This window comes from Leptosomus discolor, chromosome 9, assembly GCF_034619465.1.
Source record: "Leptosomus discolor isolate bLepDis1 chromosome 9, bLepDis1.hap2, whole genome shotgun sequence".
Taxonomy (NCBI): Eukaryota; Metazoa; Chordata; class Aves; order Leptosomiformes; family Leptosomidae; genus Leptosomus; species Leptosomus discolor.
The window spans coordinates 27,561,821-27,587,459 of NC_141399.1; the positions used below are offsets into that span (position 1 = coordinate 27,561,821).

The 25,639-nt window shown below is 51.7% G+C and overlaps 1 protein-coding gene across 1 annotated transcript; it reads left to right on the forward strand.

The window, feature by feature from the left end:
- Positions 1 to 1,459: 1,459 nt before the first annotated feature.
- ZMYM3 (zinc finger MYM-type containing 3) lies at positions 1,460 to 25,434 on the forward strand. The gene is made up of 24 exons (XM_086470364.1): positions 1,460 to 2,342; positions 3,043 to 3,086; positions 3,486 to 3,558; positions 4,377 to 4,668; positions 5,104 to 5,281; positions 5,705 to 5,917; positions 6,507 to 6,657; positions 7,230 to 7,345; positions 10,904 to 10,990; positions 11,321 to 11,471; positions 12,054 to 12,226; positions 12,650 to 12,815; positions 16,598 to 16,656; positions 17,233 to 17,401; positions 17,977 to 18,092; positions 18,245 to 18,419; positions 18,986 to 19,132; positions 19,921 to 20,024; positions 21,356 to 21,524; positions 21,647 to 21,798; positions 22,256 to 22,370; positions 23,244 to 23,498; positions 23,586 to 23,703; positions 24,099 to 25,434. The coding sequence occupies exons 1-24, from the start codon at positions 1,460 to 1,462 to the stop codon at positions 24,295 to 24,297; spliced, it is 4,305 nt and encodes a 1,434-aa protein (XP_086326490.1). The 3' UTR covers positions 24,298 to 25,434.
- Positions 25,435 to 25,639: the final 205 nt, after the last annotated feature.

Here is a 25,639-nt window from a genome sequence, read left to right on the forward strand (position 1 = left end):
CTCCAGCTGTAGGGTCTGGTTCCCTAAACTCGTGCTTAAATGAGTTTCAGAAGCTGTGTACATTCTCTGTTCAAATATGTCCCATTTGGTTGTGAGTAAACCATTTGTGAGTGAGGCTTGATTATCCTTCACAGGGAAGGACATAAAGAAAGAATTAATCAGCCATCACCACTGAAATTATTTCAGGCTTCCTACTTCATTGATATAGACGAGTTACGCCCATAGTAAGCCCAAATAGGCAGGAATACTGAATCTTCTGCTTCAGGGCTTAAAACAGTGCCAAATTTAGAATTATAATGACTCTAATAGGTTAACCCTAACGGGTTAGTGCCACGTCTTTTGATTCTGGTTCTTATCTTGTAGTGTCTACTTACAGCCTGCTTTGGGGATGTGATGCTACTTCAAGTCTTACTCTGCCTCCCTCCTTGTAGACTCCAGCTCCTTCTCCCTTTCCCTTTTCAGGTCTGTCAACCATTACCTCTTTATGGGGGTATAATTAATTTTTAGCCAATATTGGTATAAACACTCATCTCAGTCTTGCCCTTTATGTCTTATGACATCAGCTGTGAGGAGCTGGGCTGTAACTCTGTCCCTCTGATGTTAGCAGTCAGCATCACATCTTCCTGTGAGAGTGTGCTGTCTGTACCCTGCAAAGTCACACTGGTCTTTTTTCCTGACTCCACATTGCATGCTTGTGTCTACTTTGCTACTTGTTGTTCCTCTTATGACTGCTTTTAACATCATGGGCTTTACCACCTTTCTTCTTGGCACTCTCCAGAATTTCTCCTAGTTCTAACTTAAGCTTTTCCAATTGTTCTGTGTCCAAATATTAGCCCACATGGGGCTATGCTGTGGCTGTAGTTATACTATAACATGTTTTATATATGTCCTCTGACAAAATTAAAATTAATGTATCTTGTTATCCTATATCTTGTTCAAGGCTCAGGCTACGGAGCTGTAAAGGAGTTCTTTCTGCCTCTATGTTTAAGATAAAAGATATTTTAAAAATAAGAGATGTGTTAGCTCCATGAGAACAGATCAGGAGAAAGGACAGACCAGATTATTTGGGTCTGGTGAGATAGACAGGAAGGCAGGGAAGTGGGTGTTACACACCACAGAACAGTTGCATGAAGCCTCCTGAATTGGTGCTTAAGTCATTTCTGATACCCCACTGTGTCATTTAGCATAAGAAAGTCTGTTTGCCGTGCTGTGGTGAAGTGCATGGAGGCTGTAGAAAGGTCTGCTATACCTAACTGCTGCATCCCACTGCTGCTGTTTGTCTTTGGAGCTCTGTAACCTCATGAGTAGATGTGACTGACCTGCTAGTATCCTGGTTATGGCAAGCAGTATTACTGGGCCTTGTTTTACTCCAGCAGTGTTCAGAACACAATTAAGGCACTGTGTTAGACTACTTTTCATTAATTTGCAAGTCTCTCTCTCATTTCCAGTTGCCGTCTAAATGGATTCCAGTGAATTTTCGGGATCTTTGGACCCTCTGTCCTTGCCTGACAAACCGCTTATTGGTGATCTCCCTGCTGACATGGAGTTTGGGGAAGATCTTCTGGGCTCCCAAACAGCTTCTACCCAGGAAGTTTCAGTTCTTCAGCCTCCTGACTGGGGTCAATCCAAGCAGATGACTGCAGATGGGGACTTGGACCTTCTAGTGAAAGCAGACAGCCTGTCTGAACTAAACAAATCAAATGACCTCATTCTAGATAAACCTAGTGTCTTGGATATCCTGGAGAAATCTGATGTCTTAGATAACTTGGATAAAACTGCTGACTTGATGGAGCTAGATAAATCAGAGGGTCTGGATGGCCTGTATAAGGCACATCCTTCCCAGGATGTGGAGGATGGACTGGCGGACTCCTCTGCCCTCTCTAGAGAAGCCCTTGTTCCAGAAACATGGAAAGAAGGGGAAAATGCACCAAAAAATGATTCTGGAGACCTAAAGGAAGATAGTGCTGCTGCTGTTCCTGTGCTGTCTGATGACAATGCCCCTGAATTGCCCCGACAGCATGTTCCTGACTCCGGAGACCTCAGCAATATCCCAGCCGCGGAAGAAATCACAGCACAGTCCTCAAGTTTGCCAATGGATCCCCCACAACTCAGTCTTAAACAGACAAAGAAGACGAGGTTGAAGGCACCAAGGAAAAGCTCACCCATGCAGAGGGAAGGGCTGGCAGGGGAAGCAGAGGTGGAACTGGGCCTGGACAACAGTACTGCAGCTTTACCCCCTGAGCCCACTGGGGAAAACCAGGCAGAGGAAGGCGATGATAGTGGGAACTACTCACTTAAAGAAAGTAGTGTACTGAAAGCACGGGAAGCCTCACCACCAGCAGGTAGGTTGTTATCTCTGCAGAACTTGGCTTCGTTTTGCTCAGGAGGTCATCCTGCTACACATTGCTGAAGTTGGAGTCTATTTCATGCTCCAGCTTTTCCCGTTGTCCCTTGCTATGGAAATTGTCAGCACTACTGATGGGCTAGATTTGGGGAAAGAGTCTTGCTTCAATGAAATTTTGCTCTGGAGGCTGCCCCTTTGGTGCACAAAAGCTCTTGCTCTGGCTTTCATAGCTTTAACTTTGATTTTCAGTGCTGTGTCAGCTAGGAACTTCCCTGATAAAGCTGCAGCTGTGCATCAGCTTAGCTCACACTCTTCGTCACTGGTGTCTTTGCTGGAACTGAGGGGTCACCAGAAGGTGTTTCCAATAGTCAGTCCCTCTGTCCAGGCTGGCCCTCCTTAGGAGGTGCTCAGTCATAGTCAGAAGCAGTTGGAGGCAACTGCCCAGCATGCCTCCCTCATGCAGGGAGGTCTCCCCCTTCCAGGACTCCTCCCAAGCTGCGTGTTTGGATTCATGGGTGATAGGTTTAGGAGCTTTCCTGTATCTGATCACCAACAGAACTGTGCTTGTTAGCCAGGGCCGTCTGAGGCTTCATGTGCAGACTGACTTAAAGGGTGGCTGCATTTGAAGAACACCTGGCCTCTTCTGTTGGAGAAACACAAGATGTTAGATGCAAGCTTCTTCTGTGCTTCTGTTACAGGAGAAGACCTGTCTGGGAAGGGAAGTGAGCTGCCACCTGAGAAGGTGAGGAGAATGCTGTCAAGTACATATGCTACAGGAGCATAGAGGGTGGCTGGCTGGCTGCTGTCAAGCTCCCGTGAGGGACACTGGCTGTCTCATCACCCCTTGGGATGGAGTTTGCATGTCTCCTGTAGCAGAGTGATCCCTGTGCACTACCACTGTGCTGTAATGTGGCTTCAGCATGTCTCTGCTACCCCTAGCTGGAACATCATTCTCGTAAGCCTACTCTCTGTCTCCCCCATCTTGCCAGGTCTGGTCAGGTATCCATAGAATTTTATCTGTTTTCAGCCTAGATATTGGGAAGGCAAATCCCAGAAGTTGGAAGTCCACCATGATCTGGGATATTTATCCATAGTTGTCCTAGCAGATGGTTAGTCTAAGTATTTTCTGTATGTCTTCTAGGAGCAGAAAAGAAGTGAACGAGCCAGAAGATCAGAAACTGCCAGGCCTGAAACTGTGAACTCCTCTGAAAGCAGTGAGTAACTAGGGCTGAACAGTGCCTGTTTTCAGTCGGTGAGCAGGGCCCAGGCCCATTGTGGGCAGGTTATTCATGGTATGAGTATGGCGAGAACTCTGGAGGTTCTGTGCAGACTTTCCTCTTACATAGGATGGCCCTTCACCCCATGAGTCTTCATCCTGGGGTACTTGCCTTGCTTTCTCAGGGCACCTAGGTTGAAGGGAGGCTTGTAGTATTTTTACAGTGGTGTGTGGACACCAAGCACCAAGTAGTGGGATGAAACTGGAGTTCTTCACAGGAAATCAGTCTTCCATCTCCTCAGCCGGGAACTTTCTTCCTTTGTCTCTATGGCAGCCTGCTGCCCAAAGGAAGGTTGCATTTTGGGGATTTCCCTGCAGAAGTACATGAAGTCTCTGTTCTTTGAGATGTTGTCACCCTGCCATTCCCTAGTACTTGTGTGTTGCTCCTTCATTGCCTGCCTGTGGAGCCTGTGCTGGAGGCTAGTGATCCAGCTTGTTCCCTTTAAGGTCTATGAGTTTTTGGAGGGTTTTGTGCTGTAAATGTTCACACTTCGGGCTTTTGCTCAACCTTGGCAAATTATGACTTCCTAGAGAGGAATTGTACTTAAGCCCAGTTTGCTTAAAGACCTCCTGACTCATCTCCAATTCCAACAGAGTATCTTTTAAGGGTCCCATTATCATTCCACCCAGACAGGTACGAAGCATGTAGAGAGACTCCAGAAAGGTGACCCCAGAAAGCCCCAGCATGTGTCTCGTGGCAGAGGTTTCTCAGTTCCTAATGGAAATGTCTGTGCATCTTTCTCTGCTGCTTTGCAGTTCCGGTCTCTGATGAAGACTCTGATGCAATGGTGGATGATCCCAATGACGAGGATTTTGTTCCTTTTCGTACCCGACGCTCAACTCGCATGTCTTTACGCACTCAGATGGCTCAGCGAGCTGCCCGCTCTACTGTCACCAAGATGACTTGTGCCAACTGCCGGACGCCACTGCAGAAGGGCCAGACTGCCTACCAGCGTAAAGGGCTCCCTCAGCTCTTCTGCTCCAGCTCCTGTCTCACCACTTTCTCAAAAAAACCACCTGGCAAGAAGATATGCACCTTCTGTAAAAAGTGTGTGTTCGTTCCCTTTTCCTCAATGCTCCCATGCTTGAGACCCCATTCACGTGCCCCACAGCCCTACCTGCCAGTCCCCATCCCTGTGACCCTCATGCTTCCCATTCACTCGCATCACTCCTGCCCACTGCTGCCCTATGTCTTCCTTCACACACGGCATAACCCATGCTCCCTACACCCTCTTCACATTACTGCCTTTCCCTGCTTGTCCCCAGTCACAATGCCCCATATCCCAGCCTCCTCTCAAAACAACTTCCCACATGCTATGTCTTCAGGCACCACCCCTCTGGGCTGGGACAGAAGCTGCTATGAGACAGTTATTGCCACCCTTTTGGGACACCAGAAAGTCCTGTGCATTGCAGTGTGCCATCCTGTCTCTTCGTGGCAGGACTGGTGTGTCCCTGCACTAACACATCCCCTCCTGATCCTTAGGGAGATCTGGAACACCAAGGACTCTGTGGTTGCCCAGATTGGTTCAGGTGGCTCTTTCCATGAGTTCTGCACCTCTGTCTGCCTCTCCCTCTACGAGGCCCAGCAGCACAGACCAGTACCTCAGTCTGCAGATGCCTCAGACACCAGCCGCTGCAGTGTCTGCCACAGACCTGGCGAGGTAAGCAAATCCCTTGTCCTTCCCATGTCCCAGATGAGGTGCTTGTGACTGCAGCGCTTAGCCCTGCCTGAGACCATCATGGGGCATTTGCCAGGTTTGCCTGTGGTGTGAGGCCTCAGTCCCTGAGCTGGCTTGGGCTCACTCCCAGATCCTTCCTTGTTATTGTGAACCAGCCCTTATTGCAGCAGAAAGAATAAGGCTTCTGCTTCTCTCCGCACTGAGGCTTGTTGCTTCCTGCCACTCCGCCCTCCCAATTGCTCTGCTGACTTTTGGCTAGGGAGGCCAGCCTGAGTCCACATCTGCTTCCAGTATGGCACTTGCCTGAGTTTTAGTGTAACAGCGTTATTGCAAGGGCCGTAGCAGTAGTGCTTGGAAGGAGGCACGTGGTGGTTTGGGGCAGTGACAGCAATGATGTCTCTGCAGATCCAGCATGAGGTCAGCAATGGAAACGTGGTTCACCGCATTTGCAGCGACACCTGCTTCACCAAGTTTCGGGCCACCAAGGGGCTGAAAACCAACTGCTGTGACAACTGCGGACTTTACATCTACAACAAGGGCTTGCCGCTGGAGTACCTCTTCCATGAAGGCCAGCAAAAACGCTTTTGCAACTCAGCCTGTCTCAACAGTTACAAGAAGGTGTGTGGAGTCAGCTGCGTGGGGTGTGGGGTCTCTGGGCCCACAGCTCCTTTGCTTGGTGTGGCACAGGGGACTTTATGCAATAGCAGGTGACTTGAATCACCTTGAATTTTATTGCTGACAAAACATTTAAGAGATTGCTGTGGAGAAACTTTGAAGCAGGCAAACAGAATTTATTCTGCATGGGGCCCGTCTTGGACCTGAGCATGGGTCAGGCACTCAATAAGCTGGACTGTGCAGCGACACTTACATGCAGTTAGCGTGGGCTGGCTTCTTTTGGATGTCTCCCCAAAGCTTGGCTGGGTATATTCCTCTGTGGCCTGAACAGACTTCACTTTACTGTCTTGATGGGATTGCCAAACTCTGTGCTCCTGCAAGGGTACCCTTGAAATGGGAAGGTGAGATGCTGAAGGCAGCTTTTTTGCTGCCACCACCTGAACCTGTAGCCTATGAGCCTGGCTCTGACATCAGGTGTTCCCTGCATGATAGCTGCCCTGTGGTGGATACAGTAGTGGGGTGGGATATGAGGGTCAGACCTCACCAGCTATGATGGTCTCCCTTGCAGCTCTGTTCTGCTCTGTGTTTGCAGAAGAATACTCGGGTCTACCCGTGCATGTGGTGCAAGACACTGTGCAAGAACTTCGACATGCTGCCCAATGTGGATCGCAGTGGCAAGATGGGCCTGTTCTGCTCCATTTGCTGCACCACCTCCCACAAAGTGAAACAGTCAGGCTTGGTTGGTAAGAGCACCTACATACAAGGAATCAGTCACCTCTCTACTCTTAACTTGTTCCTTGGTACTATTTATTTATTGCTTGTGGATGGGACTGGAAAGAAGGCATGTTGCTTGCCTTGGGAGGAGTCCACTGAGAAAAATGGAAGGAGATTTGGATAAGGAGGGTCCCTTGCAGCATGTAGACATCTTAATACCGAGGGGTAGTGTACATTGCTATTCTTGAGAATGCTGGAGGCAGCTGTAGTGCTGTACTCTGCTGGCACTGCCCTTTCCATTATACAGAGTACTAGGGTGTCCAGGAATGGGTATGGTCTCTGATGCAAGTATTGCAGCCTGTTTTGTCCAGATTCCTGTAGAGACAAGGTCACTTTCTAGAACCACTCTGCTTTCTATCTGTGTTTAATATATTTCTGTCCTAGCAGAATCTGGTGCTCTTAGTTTCCTGGTGTTCTTGTCCCTTCCTTTTTGATAATAGCTTGACAGACTGAGGATGAGTGAGTAGCTTGCATGCCATCCTCAGAATCCAGTCCCACGTCCTGTGCTGCCGCCCTCACCAATTCCTGTCTGTTTCATCAGGTCCCCCTAGACCATGCAGCTTCTGCAGAAAGAGTTTATCTGAACCCTGCTATTACAACAAGACAGACCGGGTTGTCTACCAGTTCTGCAGCCCCAGCTGCTGGACCAAATTCCAGGTACTGAAATATCCTTCGTGCTGGGCTGGGCCATAGAGCTCATGCCTTCTTTCACACTTAGCAGAGGCTCCACCTTCCTCAAGCTCCTCAAGGAGGGTCCATAAGAAAGTCTTTGCTGGAGCACAAGAGTTGCAGTGACTGTAGTTGCCAGTAACTCGGTCTTGGCCCTATCTCCCTCTTCACCTGTTGGGATAAGGGAGGCTCTAATTCACTCCTGCCTGTCAGGTTATGCCCAGCGGGTGTACAGTGCCGAGCTGTGCTGCATGAGTGGTTTGGGATGTAGTGGCCTTACAGGGGCACAGGCAAAAGCACAACAAGTAAGCTAGCAAAGCACAATGGGCACCTGCTAGTGGGGTGGAAAGGGGCTTAGCTGCCCTCTGAGCCAGGCATCACCAAGGGACATAAATCTTTTTGGATATGTTGTCTAAAAATTTGCAACTAGTAGGCCTGGTTACCGCATGCTTAATAATCCTCAGAGGCTTGACTGGTGGTTTTTAATCTTCTGATGTTAAGTTTCAGCATATGTGAAATGTTTGTGGTATTCAAAAGCAACTGGAAGAATATTAATTTTGTACAGTTGTCAAAGAACAAAGCAACAGCCAGGAAGACCTGTGAAACTTAGGCCAGGACATGCCTTGGGCAACTGAGAAAACTTAAAGAATCTAGAGATAGAGAGTTAGTTCCTGGCAGTTGCAGCATTTAGGTTTGGGGTTTGTTTTTTTCTTGTGTTTTGTGTTTGCTTTTGTGTGTGTGTGTTTGTGTTTGGGGTGTTTTGTTTTGTTTTTAATAAATCCTTGCTATAATCCTTCGCTGAGATGACAAATGGTGTTGGTAGGGTAGCTGTAGAGTTTTTACAGTCGTATACTTCATAAAACTTGAATCATAGAATAGTTTGAGTTGGAAGGGACCTTTAAAGGTCATCTAGTCCAGTGCCCTGCAATGAGCAGGGACATCTTCAGCTAGATCAGGTTGCTCGATGCCCCATCCAGCCTGACCTTGAATGTTTCCAGGGATGGGGCATCCACCACCTCTCTGGGCAGTCTGTTCCAGTGTTTCACCACCCTCATTGTAAAAAATTTCTTCCTTGTATCTAGTCTAAATCTACCCTCTTTTAGTTTAAAACCATTACCCCCTGTCCTATAGCAATAGGCCCTCCTAAAAGTTTGTCCCCGTCTTTCTTATAAGCCCCCTTTAAGCATTGAAAGGCTGCATTAAAGTCTCCCCGGAGCTGCCTTTTCTTCAGGCTGAGCAACCCCAACTCTCTTAGCCTGTCTTCATAGGAGAGGTGCTCCAGTCCTCTGATCATCTTAGTGGCCCTCCTCTGAACCTGCTCTAACAGGTCCATGTCTTTCCTGTGCTGAGGACTCCAGAGCTGGACACAGTACTCCAGGTGGAGGGTCTCACAAGAGCAGAGTAGAGGGGCAGAAACACCTCCCTCAACCTGCTGGCCTTGCTTCTTTTTGGGCAGCCCAGGATATGGTTGGCTTTCTGGGCTGCAAGTGCACATTGTCAGCTGATGTCTGGCTTTTCATCCACCAGTACCCACAAGTTGTTCTCTGCAGGACTGCTCTTAATCCCTTCATCCCCCATCCTGCATTGATACTAGGGCTAGCCCTGACCAAGATGCAGGACCCTGCACTTGGCCTTGTTGAACCTCATGAGGTTCACATGGGCCCACTTCTCGAGCTTGTCCAGGTCCCTCTTGATGGCATCCTGTCCCTGAGGTTTGTCAACTGCACCACTCAGCTTGGTGTCATCTGCAAACTTGCTGAGGGTGCACTTGATCCCACTGTCTGTGTCATTGATGAAGATATTAAACAGCACTGGTTGAATATTCTTAATCCCCTCATGGACTCCTGAGGAATGCCACTGGTCACCGGTCTCCATCTGGACATTGAGCCATTGACAACTACCCTCTGGATGTGACCATCCAGCCAATTCCTCACCCACTGAACAGTCCATCCACCAAATCTGTATCTCTTAAAGAGAAGGATGTTGTGGGGGATCGTGTCAAAGGCCTTACAGAAAGCCAGATAGATGACATCTGTAGCTCTTTCCTTGTCCACGGATGTAGTCACTCCATGATAGAAGACAACTAGGTCAGTCAGGCAAGACTTGCCCTTGGTGAAGCCATGCTGGCTGTCTCAAATCGCCTCCCTGTCCTCCATGTGCCTTAGCATATCTTCTAGGAGGACCTGTTCCATGATCTTCCCAGGCACAGAGGTGAGGCTGACAGGTCAGTAGTTCCTAGGGTCCTCCTTTCTACCTTTTTTTCAAAATGTGTGCAATGTTTCCCTTTTTCCAGTCACCAGGGAGTTCACGTAGTTCACATAACTTGAATTATTGCCATGTAAAATCAGCGCTGTAATGTATGAGTAAACCCATGCATAGCCTGGATTAGGAACTGTCTTGCTGGCAGACCTCAGAACACACTTGTCAAAGAAAGAAAGAAATAACACTGAAGAGAGTGTTTCAAGATGGCTTCTTTGGGATCAGTATTAAGCCCAAGGAGTTCAACATCTTCATCAGTCATCTGGCAATAAAGTTAAAGTAAGCGTGATAAAATTTTGCAGATGAAACAAAAACTGGTGAAGTGTTAACTCATGATGAGGTCAGGGCAGTCACAGAAAGCAAAGCAGTTGGATTACTTGACAAGACTGGTTCTTCCTACTGTGTGCTTAAACACAGTTCAGATAGTTCACAGTGCAAGACCTGTATCAGCCGTTTTCAAGTAGTGTGGGGATGTAAGTCCTGTGAAAGTAAAGACTTTTAAAAGACCCTGGGGTTAGAGCAGATAAGACATTCAGTATGAGCATCTAGTTTACAGCCACAGAGGGGAAGATTAAGTTATTGCAAGTACGAGCAAAGGAACAGGGAGTTAGAGTTTGGGGGCTAGGGAGCAAAAGAACTACCCAGAATGTTGCAGATAGGAAGGATGTTCATCCGATGTCCAGTTTATTTTTAATGTTGAAGAAAAATTGGAAGTATGCTGAAAAAAGACAGAATAATTTGGGCTTGAAAAATGTGTGTGCTGAGGCACTCACAGAGCGCTTTATTTGAGGTTATCAGAAAGAAACCCAGGAGGATGACTTTATTAATGAATATATCCTTGTGGACAAGATGCCAAGTGCTAAATGTCTGTTTAGCAGAGGAAGGTGAGATGGGAATGGCTGCTTGAATTCTGAAGTTGCATTACCTTGAAAATAGAAACCAGGCACCTGTGCTTCAAGATCTTTTAGAGAAATTCTCAGAAGAGGTAGCAGAGCCCCCATCTCTTAATGTTTTCAAATCCAGAGGGGTGGCAGCTTGAAAGCTTGCCATCCTGTGAAGACCTGGACCCAGTACACTGGAAGCAAAGTGAAATTGCTCAAGAATCTGCTCTCCATGAGCTTGAGACATGATCTGATGGACTGACTGTGAGTCACTGACAGTGGCAGCAAGGGGGCAGACGGACTGCTGTGAATGGTGGAGGAGGCAGGAGGTGGTGGCAGTGCAAAGCAGTTGCTTGCTGACCTCTGCGTGATTCCCTCTCCATGAGCTGTCTCGTATCTCCTGCAGCGCACCAGCCCGGAAGGTGGGATCCACCTCAACTGCCATTACTGCCACAATCTTTTCAGTGGGAAGCCGGAGATCCTGGACTGGCAGGTGAGGACTTTTCCCAGGGGGACGTTGAGGCAGATGCCAACCCCGGTGAGGACCGCAGGGCTCCTTCCTCTCCCTGCTCAAAGCAGAGCTTCTTCTGCAGCAGTGCTCTGAATGCCTTAGCTGCAGAGATGTGCCTGGAGACCGTGCACTGAGTGCTGTGCTCCTGATGTTCCGTAGGATGTCAGAAGGGCAGGAGGAAACCACTTCTGCTAAACACTGTGCCAGGATTGCTGGGGACTTGGCTCAGCCCCATAGTCTTGCTCTTGCTTCCCCAAGAAGTGTGGGGACCTCCTGCCAACCTGGCTGACCTGGTGGCGGTCTCTTTGGCAGGACAAGGTGTATCAGTTCTGTTGCAAGGACTGCTGTGAGGACTTCAAGCGGCTGCGTGGCGTGGTGTCTCAGTGTGAGCACTGCAAGCAGGAGAAGCTGCTGCATGAGAAGATCCGCTTCTCTGGAGTGGAGAAGAACTTCTGCAGCGAAGGTACTTGGGGAAATCACAGGAGAGGCAGAGCCCCCATGCCAGCCCATGCTGGGGGAGGAGAAGAGAGCATGGAGAGGAACAGAGGGGAGACTTTCTTAGCCAGGCCCTGGGGCGAGAGCCTTGCCATGCAGTGAAGGGAGGACTGTTGTGGGGATGGCTTGCTGTCCAGCCAGGCCCTAGGGCAAGATCTTTACCGTTCATTGTGTCCTTGGGGAGGGCTTTCTCACAGCTTTTCTCTCTCTGGGGGCTGGGGAGACAGCAGGTGGCAGCTCCGCTCCTCCTGTCATCATGCACTTCTACGCTCTTGCGTCTGGGCTGGCCTGACCTGGCCTTGCCCTGCCTGCTGGGTTCCTGCACACAGGAGGTTGGAGTCAGACTCTTCCTAGAAGCATGGAGGTGAGAGATGGCAAGTCCCCATGAGGTCCCATCTTATCCCAGCCCCAGGGGCCAGTGCTGGATTGTTCCCTACAGTGTGTTGCGTGTGCTCTGTTGTCTCCGCAGACCTGGATTCTGGTTATGTTTGGGTCAGGGAGGCCCCCCAGTTCATCCTGGGAAGGTTTCACTCCTATTGTTTCTCCGCAGGGTGTGTGCTTCTTTACAAACAGGATTTCACCAAGAACCTGGGCCTGTGCTGCATCACCTGCACCTACTGTTCTCAGACCTGCCAGCGGGCGGTCACCGAGCAGCTGGAGGGCAGCACCTGGGACTTCTGTAGTGAAGACTGCAAAAGCAAATACTTGCTCTGGTACTTCAAGGTCAGTATTGGCACTGGCAGCTTGTGCTAAGTGCTGTGGTGGGCACGGCACCCAGATAAGTGGGCATTGCACTGAGGAAGTTCGCACTGCTGGAGTCTGACTGGCACTGCTGCGGAGAAACTGGCACTGCTGGAGTCCTGCCTGGCAATGACGGGACACTGCTACGGGGAAGCTCACGTAGCTGGAGTCCCCAGCTGATCCTGCCAGAGCACTGCACTGAGGAAGCTCACAGTGCTGGATCCGCGGCTAGTGCTGCTGTGAGAAGTTCGCACCGCTGGAGTCCCTGGCTGGCACTGGCAGGGCACTGCTGTGGGGAAGCTCACAGCACCTTGCTATGTGCACCTTTCACTGGAGAGTTGTGTTGCACTCGGAGGGGGTGTGGTTAGTTACTCGTTGTTTCTCTTCTGCTGATGCGGGCTTTAGGCAGCTCGGTGCCATGCCTGCAAGCGTCAGGGGAAGCTGCTGGAAACCATCCACTGGCGGGGGCAAATCAAACACTTCTGCAACCAGCAGTGTCTGCTGCGATTTTACAATCAACAGAACCAGCCCAACCTGGACACGCAGAAGGGGCCCGAGAGCCTGCTGAACAGTGAGTAGGAGGGAGGGAGGGGACCTGCATAGCTCAGTCCGAGAGACACAGGGAAGACTGAACAGTGAGGGGTGGAAGCTTCCTGCCCGGGACTGGATGAGACGCTAGGGAACAATCCTGCACTGGCCCTTGGGGGGGAAAGGACGGAGTGGGACCTAATGGGGCTTCTACATCTCTAACATCTATGGTTCTATGACACACAGGGCCCAGACAGGAGGAGCTGGTGCCAGCGTGCTGCCTGTAGCTCACACTCTTAGTGAGGATACTCAGGGATTTAACGTCCTCGTGCTGCCAGCGGAGAGCTCGATTTACAGGGTTAGGGAACAGTGTGGTTTGGCATGATAAGCCACCTGCAGCCCCACACCACCTCCGAGCTGTGACCTTCTCAGATCTCATAAGCTAATCAGGATTGGGCCAGGTCAGTGCTTGGATGGGAAACATTCAAGGAAGATGCAGGGTGCTGCAGGAAGTGGTGCTGGTGATGCTGTAGGTGGGCTCTCCTCAGCCAGAGCTGAACCTAGAACGATCTTGAGGGAGTGCTGAGCTGCTGGAGGCACTCTGTCTTGTGATGGTAAATTGGAGTCCTACCACTTATCAAAGATCGCTGCAGCTTTGGGGAGTTGTCAACCCCATGTCCTGGATAACCCTATTCTGCATCTGTGGAGTTCCAGCTGGAGAGGAGATTTTCACTGCCTGTTGCCCCATTTCCTGTCATTAACTTGAGCCAGTTGCTTACGGAAGATTGCAAAGTGCTTTGGGGTCCCTCAGGATGGAAGGTGCTCGTAGTGACAGTGACAAGACATCACTCGGCCCTCAGACACTTCCATAGTCTTACTCTGCTTGGTCTTTCATAGGCCATGATCTTCCATGTAATCTGTGTGATCTAGTTAAAATGCCTGCAGTTTATGGTGGGAGTCGCTCCAGTGCATCAAGCTACAACAGATACCTGCATCGCAGGCTCAGGGCTTTGCTGCCCACCCTGGGATTTCATGAGGTGTAAAACCCTGACTTGGGTGCACCAAGGAGGGGAAACCAAAACAAGGACCTTTCTGTGAGAGACCTTGTCCTCCATCTCCAGACTCTTCCTGGTTCCTCTCCTGACAGCAGTGGGCTGATTGCAAGACAGGGGAATCCCTGGATGTCAGTGCTGCTTAGACACCAAAGCAGAGCTGCTCTGCCAGAAGCAGCAGGTTCCCCCAGCCAGGGGAATCCCACCCTGCCTTCCAAGAGCCATGCTCCGTAAAAGGCCATGTGAGGCAACAGCTGAAGTGGCAGCACACTGGAGTGACCTGCACAAGGAGCTGTTGGTTTCTGCTGGCACGGGGATGCCCAGGGGGAGTCTGCTTGATGGGGCATAGACTGTCCTGCTGCCCAGGGGAGGAAGAGGTGTTAAACTTGCTGCTTCCTGTAGCTCACCAAGTGATTCCATGGCGCTGGCCGTGCTGTTCCATTTGTCCTCTGCTTTCAAGGCATTTCGCTTGTGAGGAACCAGTAACACTGCTTTTAGGACATGGGCACAGCGAGCAAGCTCTGCCTGCAGAGGGAAGCATGTTTCACGCCATTTGGCCACTGTCACCTTGGAGCCATGGACCACAAGACTGAGAAGTACCTTCTCCACCGTCAACAACCATGAGAGTCTGAGCGCCCCCCTCCACCACGTCTCTGGAGGCTCCCAAGAACTGCTGTTTGGCACGTGGGGCATCACCCTTCAACGTGCCACAGCTGCCTCTCTGTGCGCCCTGTGAGGCAGAGGACTCCAAGGGCAGCCAAGGAAAAGCCTGTCAGCAGTGGTGAGTGCTTGGCTGAGCACAAGCTCCAGGCTGCCCCAGCAGCTGCTATGCTTGGTGAATGCTGCTGGTGGCACTGGGCCCTCTGTGTGTTCTACACCCATCCCCTGCCAGTGGTGGGATAGCTGTGGACATTCTTGTCCTGGGACTGTGGGATATTGCTCAGCTTACAAAAGAAGGATGCTGGAGCCAGGGCCTGCTGTGTGCTTACACAGAGAGCTTTCCAGCCCAGCATGCGGTGCAGGGGATTTCAGGAGGAGCAGCTTGTCAGCGCATAGTGAGGAACAGCTTCTGCCTGGTCCAGCCAGGGTCTCCTGTGGACCTGGCACCTGTGTTGCCAGCTCACAAGGGACTACCTAGATTTCAGACCCATCTTGGACAGAACTGCTGCCTGCTCGCTTCTTCTCTTGCAGCCAGTGGTTGCCTAAAACCATTAATTCCTATGACCCAGTGGCTGCTGCCAACCTGGTGATCCTGAGAGTGCTTGCTGACGATAAAAGTGGCCATTCTTTTGCTGGGAACAGTCTGTGTAATGAGGGATTGAGGAGCTTCTGCCACAAAACTGTGCCCAAAGACTTCCAAGGGGGGCTGGCTCTGCATGGGTCCATCCAGCTGGAGAGGATAGAGGGCCGAAAGTCACAGTTGGTGCAGACAATGCCTTGACAGCTTCTTGCTGGTGTTGCAATGAGAGTAAAGAATAAGCTGCAGTTTTCCTGGAAGCCTAGACATATAACACACGGAGCTTTGTGGCAGGAGGATCTTGTTTCCCTTAGTCCTAAGTCATTGGCCTGTGGGGCAGTCAACTTTGGTTTTGATTCTGCTGCAGCAAAAACTCTGCTCATACTCCATAGCTTGTCTTTTCTCATTGAAACCATTGATGTCTCCTACCTAGACCTGCTGCCCATCCGCTTCGGGCTGGTCAGGGGGAGTTCTTGGACCCATTGAGACAGTTGCAAATCCTATGGCTGAATGCTCAGCTGCAGGCTAGGGAGCTTCCTCCAACTGGAACTTACCCATCCCCCTGTAGTGGTCAGCAAGTGGACCCTGTTGGGCCCCCCATTGGTCGACAGCTATCCTGTGTTTCCTTGGGACAGAGGAAATCTGAGCAGTGCAAAAGCCCATGCGTTGGACCTTTAGGAGTCTGCGTCATTCCTGGAGAACCTATCTGTATGTAGCAGGTGCAGATGGACCCGCCACTCCCTTTGGGTGCTAAGACCTGCTGCTTTCCTTGCAGGTGTCTGCTTCATGCACAGCCCACAGTCAGTCATTGCTGTAGAAGGCAGTTCTTTTTCCCACTCACATGGGTAACCAGGGCTTACGGGAGACTTGGATGAAGGTGCTTTTTTTAACTCATCAGCCTTTGAGATAGGTGCAGGTTTTCTGCAGAGCAAATGGGATGGAATTATCATCCAAGCCAGGATGATATGTCACCACCTGAGACTAGTGTCTGCCACATGCTCCTTTTACCTGCAGGTGATCCCCTCTTTCTTTAGGGGAATGGACTGCATCCCTAGGGCTGGGTCAAAGCTTTATCTCTGCTTTCTGGGATATCTCTAATGCTACTACTACCTCTGTCACTTTCTTCCTTCTTCCTAGAGATCTCGAAGCACTTTGCCAAGATATTTGTAGCAGGGAGATGGAGGCACAGGGAGGGGCCATGGCTCGGTACAGCAAGCCAATAGGCAGAGCTGGGAATAGAGCCCTGGATTCCTCTCTCTACAAGGGGCTAGGATTTCTCCTGACCTACTGTGATGGGGATGGGGTGGACTGCAAGGGAGCACAAAATGACATGGGAATGACTTGATTTTGGAGTTGTGGTGTCTTCTGAGCTTCCAGGGTTAGAGATTGTGGAAACATTAACTGTTCCTGCAGTGGCCAGGAGCAGTTTCTGGGGAGCCTATCCTTGCCCTCTGGCTGCTGCCACCTCCAGTCCCAGCAGTGGGACCTGTTAGCCCAGGAGCCCTTGAACTTAAAAGTTGTTGCTTTCTCTTACAGGTCAGACTTCAGAGCCAAAACCACCTGCCCCTTCCCCACAGAAGGCAGAGACTAACATGGTGAGCTTAGCCTGTTGGAGGTAGGAGTTTGCAAGATAGCATGAAGGGGCTGTTCCCAGAGAGTGTACAGATCTGCCATTGCTCGGGGAGATGTCGTTCTTCTACAACCAATACATTTTAAGATGTCTGGGTGGCAGGAGCTGATAAGAGCTGCTGGGGAGGGCAGCATCAGCATATCTCCTGCAAGGGGGAAGAATAACCATTCCCCAGAAATTGATGATGGGCTCCAGAACAGCTTGCCACTGTGGCACTGACTTCTCTTTGCACAGTGCTGCCCTGTGCCTAGGTATAGTCACTGTCCCGCTGTGTTCCCTGCTGCCCCATGGGGCAGGAGCAACCAGTGCCAGACTCCATGCTATCTGCTGCACAGATGTTGCACAGGCTTGCTGCCTGCCAGGAGCAGCTTGGTGGTCCTTTGGCTGGGTCTGACCATGGAAGCGTCTGCATGTGTGTGTGTGTTGGGGACTGTCAGGCTCCAGGAGGTGCTTTGGGAGTCTCTTCAGCTGTACCCGTGGTTGGGAAGAGGTGGTGCTGCTTTAGGTGGACACCAGTCTTCTGCTTTCTGCGTTTCCTCAGCTGTCGGCAAAGACTTCCTCAGCTCAGATGTCTTCCGCTGCACCACCTCCCCTGCCCACTCCAGTTCCAGCCACCCCTCGGAAAAACAAAGCTGCCATGTGTAAACCACTGATGCAGAACCGGGGTGTTTCCTGCAAGATAGAAATGAAGTCCAAAGGATGTCAGACAGGTAGGAAAATGACATAACTGCAGGATTACAGAGGTGTTTTGGAAAGACGATTGGCGTGTCCCTGCTCCAGACTAAATGTGAATCCAGCTTGAAATGCTGCACAGAGCAGCTGAGGAGTCTCAGGGCAGTGCAGGGCACATACAGCAGGGCTGGAGCTAGGGAGCCCATTTCCATCAGCAGCAAAAGGAGAGACAGAGTACTGCAGCATGATCCATCTCTTGTGCGACAACTCCTGTTCCTCTGGAGATCGTCAGCTTGCTTGAGGGGCTGTCAGCTGAGCAGGGTCCACTGTGTAGCTCCTGTTGGGCATGTGTGCATGGTCTCCAGCATATGCAAGGCAACTAGACCTCTCAGCAGGGCAACATATGAGCAGGGCTTGCACATCTGGCTAAGGCAAGCCTCTTGTTGCAGGGCTGTTTGGCTTGCTGCTGGTCCAGGTCTGCCTGTGAGCGACAGAAGCTGGCGGCTGAAAGGGCCACTGGTGCTGGATGGCTGGGGGGCATGGCAGTGCGCAGCAGGGCTGGGTGGAGGAGCTGGTGGGGGCAAGCTCACTGACATACTTTTGCTCTTGTCAGAGGCTGACTGGAAGCCCCAGGTGATTGTGTTGCCAATCCCCGTCCCAATCTTCGTGCCTGTGCCTATGCATATGTACTGCCAGAAAGTACCTGTGCCTTTCTCCATGCCTGTCCCGGTAAGCAATACACTCCACCTGCTTGTGTTCTCTTACTGTCTCGATCCTCCCTTGCTGCAGACTTCCTGCTTCTCTGTTTGTCCTCTTCTGCCTCTGCTTTTACGTTAGTCACCTGAGTGTCAGTTTTCTGCCTGGTGTGCTGCTGTCAACAGGTGCCTGTGCCAATGTTCCTGCCCACCACACTGGAGAGCACAGATAAGATTGTGGAGACCATTGAGGAGCTGAAGGTGAAGATCCCCTCCAATCCCCTGGAGGCTGACATCTTGGCCATGGCTGAGATGATTGCAGAGGCTGAGGAACTGGACAAGGCCTCCTCGGACCTGTGCGGTAGGTTCTGCCATGGCTTGGTCTGGCCTAACAGCTGGGATCATGTGGTTTTGCTGGCTCTTGGAGCTAGAGCATCTGCCTGGCTCACAGCTCTCTCAAAGCCTTTGGAAAGGGAGGCGGGAAGAGCAAGTCCTCAACTTCCACTGAGGAAGTATAAGGAGGGGGAAGAGCTGCAGCAGAGACCAGTGTCTGCCACTGTCCTTTTCAGGGTGCCAGTCTTGTGGCACATGTGTAGCACTGTTAGTTTATTCAGGTGGCTGTTCAGGCTGCCTAAAGCAGCTTCCCAGCCAGAAGACTAGCAGTCCTGACCTCGCAGATCTTTTTACTTGGGGCCTGCGTTCCTCAAGCCCCAGTGACTAGGACTGTGGCTGGGGAGAGGACAAATGTCCAATGCCTTGCTGTTCAGGAAAAGCTGGGTAGTGCAGGTGTTGTGGGGCTACTCTGAGCACAAGACTGTGCTACAGGGAGCCTGCCTTAGTTTTCCTGTGACGTTTTCCATTATCACAGAGAAAACAGGCAAAAGACTTTCTTGAGAATTTGGTTTATTATCTGCTTTTGCATTGCAGATCTCGTGAGTAACCAGAGTGCAGAGGGTCTCCTGGAGGACTGTGATCTGTTTGGACCAGCACGGGACGATGTGTTGGCTATGGCTGTCAAGATGGCAAATGTCCTCGATGAGCCGGGCCAGGACCTGGAGGCTGACTTTCCTAAGAGTAAGAGCTGGGTGAAGCAGGCAGGCAGGGCTGCTCATGCTGCAGCAGGGTCCTCCCACTGCCCTTGGCTGACCATTGCCAGCAGCGTTAAGAGCTGTGTGAACTTACCTCCCCATGCCCTCTGACTGACCAGGCTTGAGGCCAGGAACTGAGAGTCTTGCAGATGACTGCTCACAGCAGGGGTGAGGAGACCACCACATTTGAAGGAGTGTGTGTTTGTCTAGACTGACTGACCAGTTGTGAACACAGGTCTGCAGAGAAGGGGGAATGAGAAACAGCACAAAGAGCAGGACAGCACCGCTGATGTGCTTCTGGATGATGATTCCAGAGGATCCAGCAAGGCAAGAGAGAGGGCGTGACGTCCTGGGAGAGGGCAGAATTGCTGAGTGACCATTAGTAGGCAGAAGGTGGAAGAAGAGGCAGAGGCCTGAAGGAACACAGCAGTGCTGAGGCAGGGTGCTAGCAGCAAAGGAGAACTGGGGTGCCTCTGCCAGGCTGTCTCCAGTGCTGGCCGGGCACAAGAGGATGAGGAGTGTTCCTCAGGTTTAAAAACCAAAAAACTGTCAGAGGGGAGAATGTGGGGCTCTCATTAGTCTGAGAAAGCTTAGCATCATCTGCCAGAGATGCATTTTCTTTGTTGGGCTGTGGCTTGTTCATGCCAGCCAGTGGTGGAGGTTGTGAAGTGCTGGGCCGTGTGTTCACTCTTCATCTTGCTGTAAGAACCAGGCTAGCACAGGGGAGAGAATGAGAAGCCTCAACTGAGTCCTTCTGCCTGTGTTTCTTTTCAGACCCTCTAGACATCAACCCCAGTGTGGACTTCCTCTTTGACTGTGGGTTGGTGGGACCGGATGATGTGTCCACAGAGCAAGATATGCCTCGTGCTGTCCGAAAGGTGAGCTCTCCGTGGGTACTGCTGTCCCGTCCCACTCGGTGGGTGTCAGGGTAGGTGAATCCTTTGTATCCTCCCTTAAAAGGGGTTTTCCTCTGCACAGCAGAGACCCTTTGCTCAGCGAAGGTAGTGAGTTAATAACCCTCTTTGGTCAGTAGATTGGCAGCAATAATGGACTTTAATAGTAACATTTCATAGATGGGATAAAGGTAATGTTTCACAGATTGTATAAAAGTATGCTTTTCCCTAATTCTATCTAATAATGAGAAGAAAAAAAGAGTAAAAAGAAAGAAAGAAAAAGAAAGAAAGAAAGAGAAAGAGATGTCACCACTCCTGGGGTCCAGCAACATCTCGCTGGTCCAGTCTGATCTTTGGTTCTTTGGGGGTGGGTGCACACCTGTGTCTTGATTATTGATATTTTTATTGTCCCTTTCCATTAATACTCATGAGTCCTGTTCACATTATCCCCTCCTCTTCTCGCTTTCCATGCTAATTAGGATGCAGGCGCAGCATGCAAGATTTTGGGGGTTCCAAGGGGGTTCTGTCCACTATAAATAAGACAGTGGACTTCCTCAAGTCCAGTGTACACCTGTAGATGAGGGAGTGGCCCTCCCTAGGTACAGAAACACCCCTCTTCTGCAGGGTTTGTCTGTTTGGATAGGGGAGGTTGGGTAGCTGCTCCAACTGAAGTCCCTTTTATCAATCGCCCCAACTAAAGTTTCTGAAGGGAGAACACTGCTCCACCCTCTTATCTCCGAGGAGGGAGCACTGCTCCACCTTCGCAGGGCTTGTTCCCTCCCTGGAGCAGGCTGTACTGCAAAGCAGGCTGGTTTTTAGGGCTAATACATAAAGCTTGCACTGTGAAACAGGTTTGTTCAAGACACATACATAAAATGTGCAAAACGGGTTGTTTAAGGTAAGAAAAATAGACTGTCCTTCACAACTGCCTGCTTAAAGCTCTTTGGGTTTGGAGTGGGAGCTGCCATCTGGGACGTACAAGGTGAAGCGTGTCGAAGGCTTTGATGTGCTGGGGAGGTTGTGCCCTCTCCTTTCAGGGCATGCCTGGCCTGTGGGCCACTCCTTGAGTGAAAATACTTGTCTGTCACTCTGGAGGAGCTTTGAATGGTACAGGTCATGTGAGAGCTGGCCTCTTTCCTGCCTGTGGTCATCATAACTAATGGGCCTTGTTGGCTTGGCTGTCAGCAGAAGGATGCCTGCTGGCATGGGCACAGGCGCACTGGGAGGGAGCTGGCAGTTAGCAGGTCTGAGGGATGGCCAGGACTCTTGCATCTGTCCCAGATAGGTGCCCAGTCTCACAGTACACCTCTCTGCAGGGACAGAAGCGTCTGGTGCTTTCTGAAAGTTGTTCCCGGGACTCAATGAGCAGCCAGCCCAGCTGCACGGTGCTGAACTACTCATATGGTGTGAATGCCTGGAAGTCCTGGGTGCAAGCCAAGTATGCAGGGGGAGAAACCAGCAAGGGAGAGGAGCTCCGCTTTGGCCGTAAGTGCCCTGTCTGGATGGGGTGGAGTGGCAGGAAACCTCCCAGAAGCTGGGACCCAGGGTGCTGAGGTGCTTCTGGCCTTGCAGGCTCTTGTCTGAGGCTGCTATGCTTGTCTCCATAGCCAAGCCCATGAGGATCAAGGAAGACATCTTGGCCTGCACAGCAGCTGAGCTCAACTACGGCCTGGCCCAGTTTGTCAAGGAGATAACACGACCCAATGGGGAGCGCTACGAACCAGATAGCATCTATTACCTCTGCCTTGGCATCCAGCAGGTGAGAGGGAGCTTGCTGCCCTCAAGTCCTCCACAGCCAGACCTGAGGGTCAGATCTGGTGAAGGGAGCTTGTACCCTTTATTCTGCCTTCTGGGGACCCAAGGAGACTCACTGGACTGTCCTTCAGTGCTTCACCCCAGCCCACCTGGTTCAGTCTTTGTTCCCAAGCCCAGTGGGTAGGGTGGCAGCTATTCCCCAGCCTTTCACCCTTCTTGCACATCTTGAGGAGGGCTGGGAGATCTCCCCAAATTCAATTCCTTCTTCAGCACCAAATCTGTTTTGTCATGCCCTGGGTTTTTCCTCACAGCTCTCAGAAGTGGCTGGTTTTAGGAGCCTGCCCTGCAGCTCTGGTTCTATAAGGAGGGGTGCTCTGCATGCATGCCCTGGGCTTTCTGGGGAAGGTTTGCATTCCAGGTGCTGCAGTGTCTCTCTTGACTGTGTGTTCTGTCCTTTCTAGTACCTGCTCGAGAACAATCGTATGGTGAATATATTTACAGACCTTTACTACCTGACCTTCGTGCAGGAGCTGAACAAGTCCCTGAGCGGCTGGCAACCCACAATCTTACCAAATAGTATGTGTCACCACATGTACCCAGTTCGTGCTTCTAGCCTTGGATCCTCCAATCTGATTGTGCTCTCCCAGCCTCAACCCTCTTCCTTGGCATAGGCAACACATAGGCACCCCCACTGTGTCTTGGGGTCATACTGACCCATACTGGCAGTGGAGCCAGCCTGGTTTACGCCTCAGCAGCTTCTGTTGCCTAGAGTTAGGGTAGCTGGCAGCAAAGCACAGCTGCTTTGTGTCCTGGGGCTGTTTGAATCTTTACAACACTTCACAGTGATGTCTCCACCCTTTGGCAAAGAGGATACCAAGCCAGGAGGCACACTGGCCCATGCCTTTGTGTTCCTAGCACATGGGTGAGCCCTACACACTGTGCTGAGTTGGCCAGGGTTGCTATGCTGCTGCCTTGTGAGTGGACTGACTTGAGCTCTGCAGAGGCTTTTCATGATGCTGGGATTTAGGCTGCCTTCTCTGCTGTGTCTTGTCAGTGGTTAGTTCACGGATCCAACCTCACCTCTGTGTATTGGCTGTCCCAGGCAGAGGCATTTGGCTTCAGACCTGTGTGTCTAGACAGGAGCTGGCCATGTCTGTCCTGCGTCCTGCTTTTCCTTCGTCTCACGCTGAGTGTGGTGGAGCACTGACCTGGAGTTCATTTTGTGGCCATCTATAGGGATAAGTGGTTAGGATTGATTTGGGTTCTGGCCTGTGGTCTGGCTGTGCGCTGGGGTGGCTCATCATTGGGCAGAGCCAGTATCCCAGCTTTCCCTCATGGGAAAGGCATGTTGTGAAGCATCAGTCTTTTGCAGTGAGCTTGCCTGGGCAGGGTGAAGGGATTGCCACAAGGCCACTGTTGATGTGACCTGGTTCTTCCTCTGCGTTGCAGACATGGTTTTCTCACGTGTGGAGGAGGAGCACCTCTGGGAGTGCAAGCAGCTGGGCGTTTACTCACCCTTTGTGCTCCTCAACACCCTCATGTTCTTCAACACCAAGTTCTTCGGGCTGCAGACAGCGGAGGAGCATATGCAGCTCTCCTTCACCAATGTGGTGCGCCAGTCCCGCAAGTGTACCACGGCCCGTGGCATGACAAAGGTGGTGAGCATCCGATACTATGCTCCTGCCAAGCAGAAGAAAGGCCGAGGTAGGGTCTGACAGAGCATCTCTCTGTCCCTCCCCCTGCCTCCCCCATCAGTTCCCAGCTGTGATCCTGCTCTCTCCCCCTCTGCAGATAGCAGCTCTGGAAAGCGGAAGCGTGAGGAGGAGGTACCGATGCTGGAGCAGCGGGAGAACAGGATGAACCCACTCCGATGCCCAGTCAAGTTCTATGAGTTTTATCTCTCCAAATGGTGAGACTTTCTCTGGAGGAGGGGCATGGGACATTTTGGGGCCACCTCTCAGTTTTGGTGGGATGCCATAGAGTGGCTGCTGCTCTCCAAACATTTGTACTTGAGTGTGAAGCCTTGCCCAGGGTCTGCACTGCTTGTATAGACTATGGTTGAGAGAATGCTTCTCTCTGGCCCCTTCCACTACTCCAGACCGGCAGGATTGTGCAGTATGTGTGCTTGCCTGGTTGGCAGCTCTGGTCCTGAGCAGGGAGCTGCAGACTCAGTTTGTGTCCTTGTTCTGCCAAAGGATGAGAGGCTGTGACAAGCCTTGAGCTGCCCATAACCATGAGGGCCAGCCAGGCTTTCTGAGCCTCTGGAGCTGATATTCCAGGGCTCGCCTTCCTCTCTCTCTACAGTCCCGAGAGTCTGCGGAACCGCAACGACGTCTTCTACCTACAGCCTGAACGATCGTGCATTGCCGAGTCCCCACTCTGGTACTCAGTCATCCCCATGGACCGGAGCACACTGGAGAGCATGCTGAACCGCATTCTGGCTGTGAGGGAGATCTATGAGGAGCACAGTCGGCTCGGTGGCCTGGAGGATGACATGGACTAAGAGTGAGGTGCTGCCAGGCTGGCTGCACTGCAGCCCTGGACACCTCATCTCCCTGCCTCCCACTGCAGGGCAGGGGCTGTGCAGCGTGGGAGGGGATGGTGCTTCGGCAGTGCTGTCTGTTCATCATTACTGGACCTGAACATCCCATCCTGCTTGTTACAGGCATCTCCTACATACGTGGCCTGCGTACTCAGCCCTGCCTCTTGTCATGGCTGCTGGGTGAGCTATCTTCCCCGGGCCCAGTCACTACAGCACAGGGGTGGCAGAGCCCCCAGGGCAGCTTCCCTTGCCTGCTCCTGTCCCCGCCTACCCCCAGCCCTGACACACACCCCCTCTCCCTCTGCCCCCGGGGCAGGAACCGCACAATACGGCAGAGTGGCTGTCTAGGACCAGTGGTCCCGAGGCTTTTAATTCCCCTCTTCCTTTAGCATCCACTCAAGAGGCTGCAGGTCACACAGCAGGAACAGTAGCTCTGCTGCTGTAGTAGGATGGTGTTTTCAAGCCAGTGGGGAAGGACCAGCAGCATCCTGAGAGCTGTTGGGTCGGGGGGATTCTTGTTCCCAGAGGGCTGGGAGAGGTTTGGGCTGGCCTCAGGGAGTGGAGGGAGCTGGCACTGGAATGTGAGGGCAGAGACCTGGCCTTGCCATGAGGATGCCTCCCTCAATTTTGTCTGCAGAAAACAGGGAGACAGGTCTGTGCCAGCGCTGCCCCCCTCTCCCCACTGTCTCCCATCCTGGCGTAACCCCTCTCCTTAGTGCAAGGTGCCATCAGTGGGTCCCTCCCCTCCTGCTGGGGGCTTGGGCAGGTGCTGGCAGAAGCAAGGAGCTCTGCCTGGCCTCCCCCTCCCTCCTAAAGCAGCGGGGTGCCAGCGCCCTGCCCAGGGTGAGCCTGGCTCTGGCTATGGCACTTCCTGCTGCTTCCTGCCCCTCGTGTTCTGGTTGGTTTTCTTGAGCTGTACATGGATCTCCCGTTGAGCCTGTATATATTGTTCTGGGCCCTTGCCCCAGGGCCATCTGTTCTCTGTGTTCATGTGGAGAGTGAGCTGCTCACCAGTCTTGTTGTAGTGATGCCAGGGTGGTAGGACTGACCCTGTGTCTCTGGAAACCATTCATTTCAAATAAAGATGTGGAAAACTTTTTGCAGCCCCTGCTTTTCACCCCTGGGCAGGGTGGGCACTGCAGGAGAACAGGGCCAGTGTCCCACTGCTGTTGTGCACCTTGCTCCTGTCCATCCCTGCCTGCCTGTTCTTCTTACCTTGCCTGGCCCACTGCTGTTGGCCTGGCATGCCCGGCCTCTCTCTGCCCTGCTTCTGCCTGCCCGTCCCTAGCCTGTAGGGCTGCAG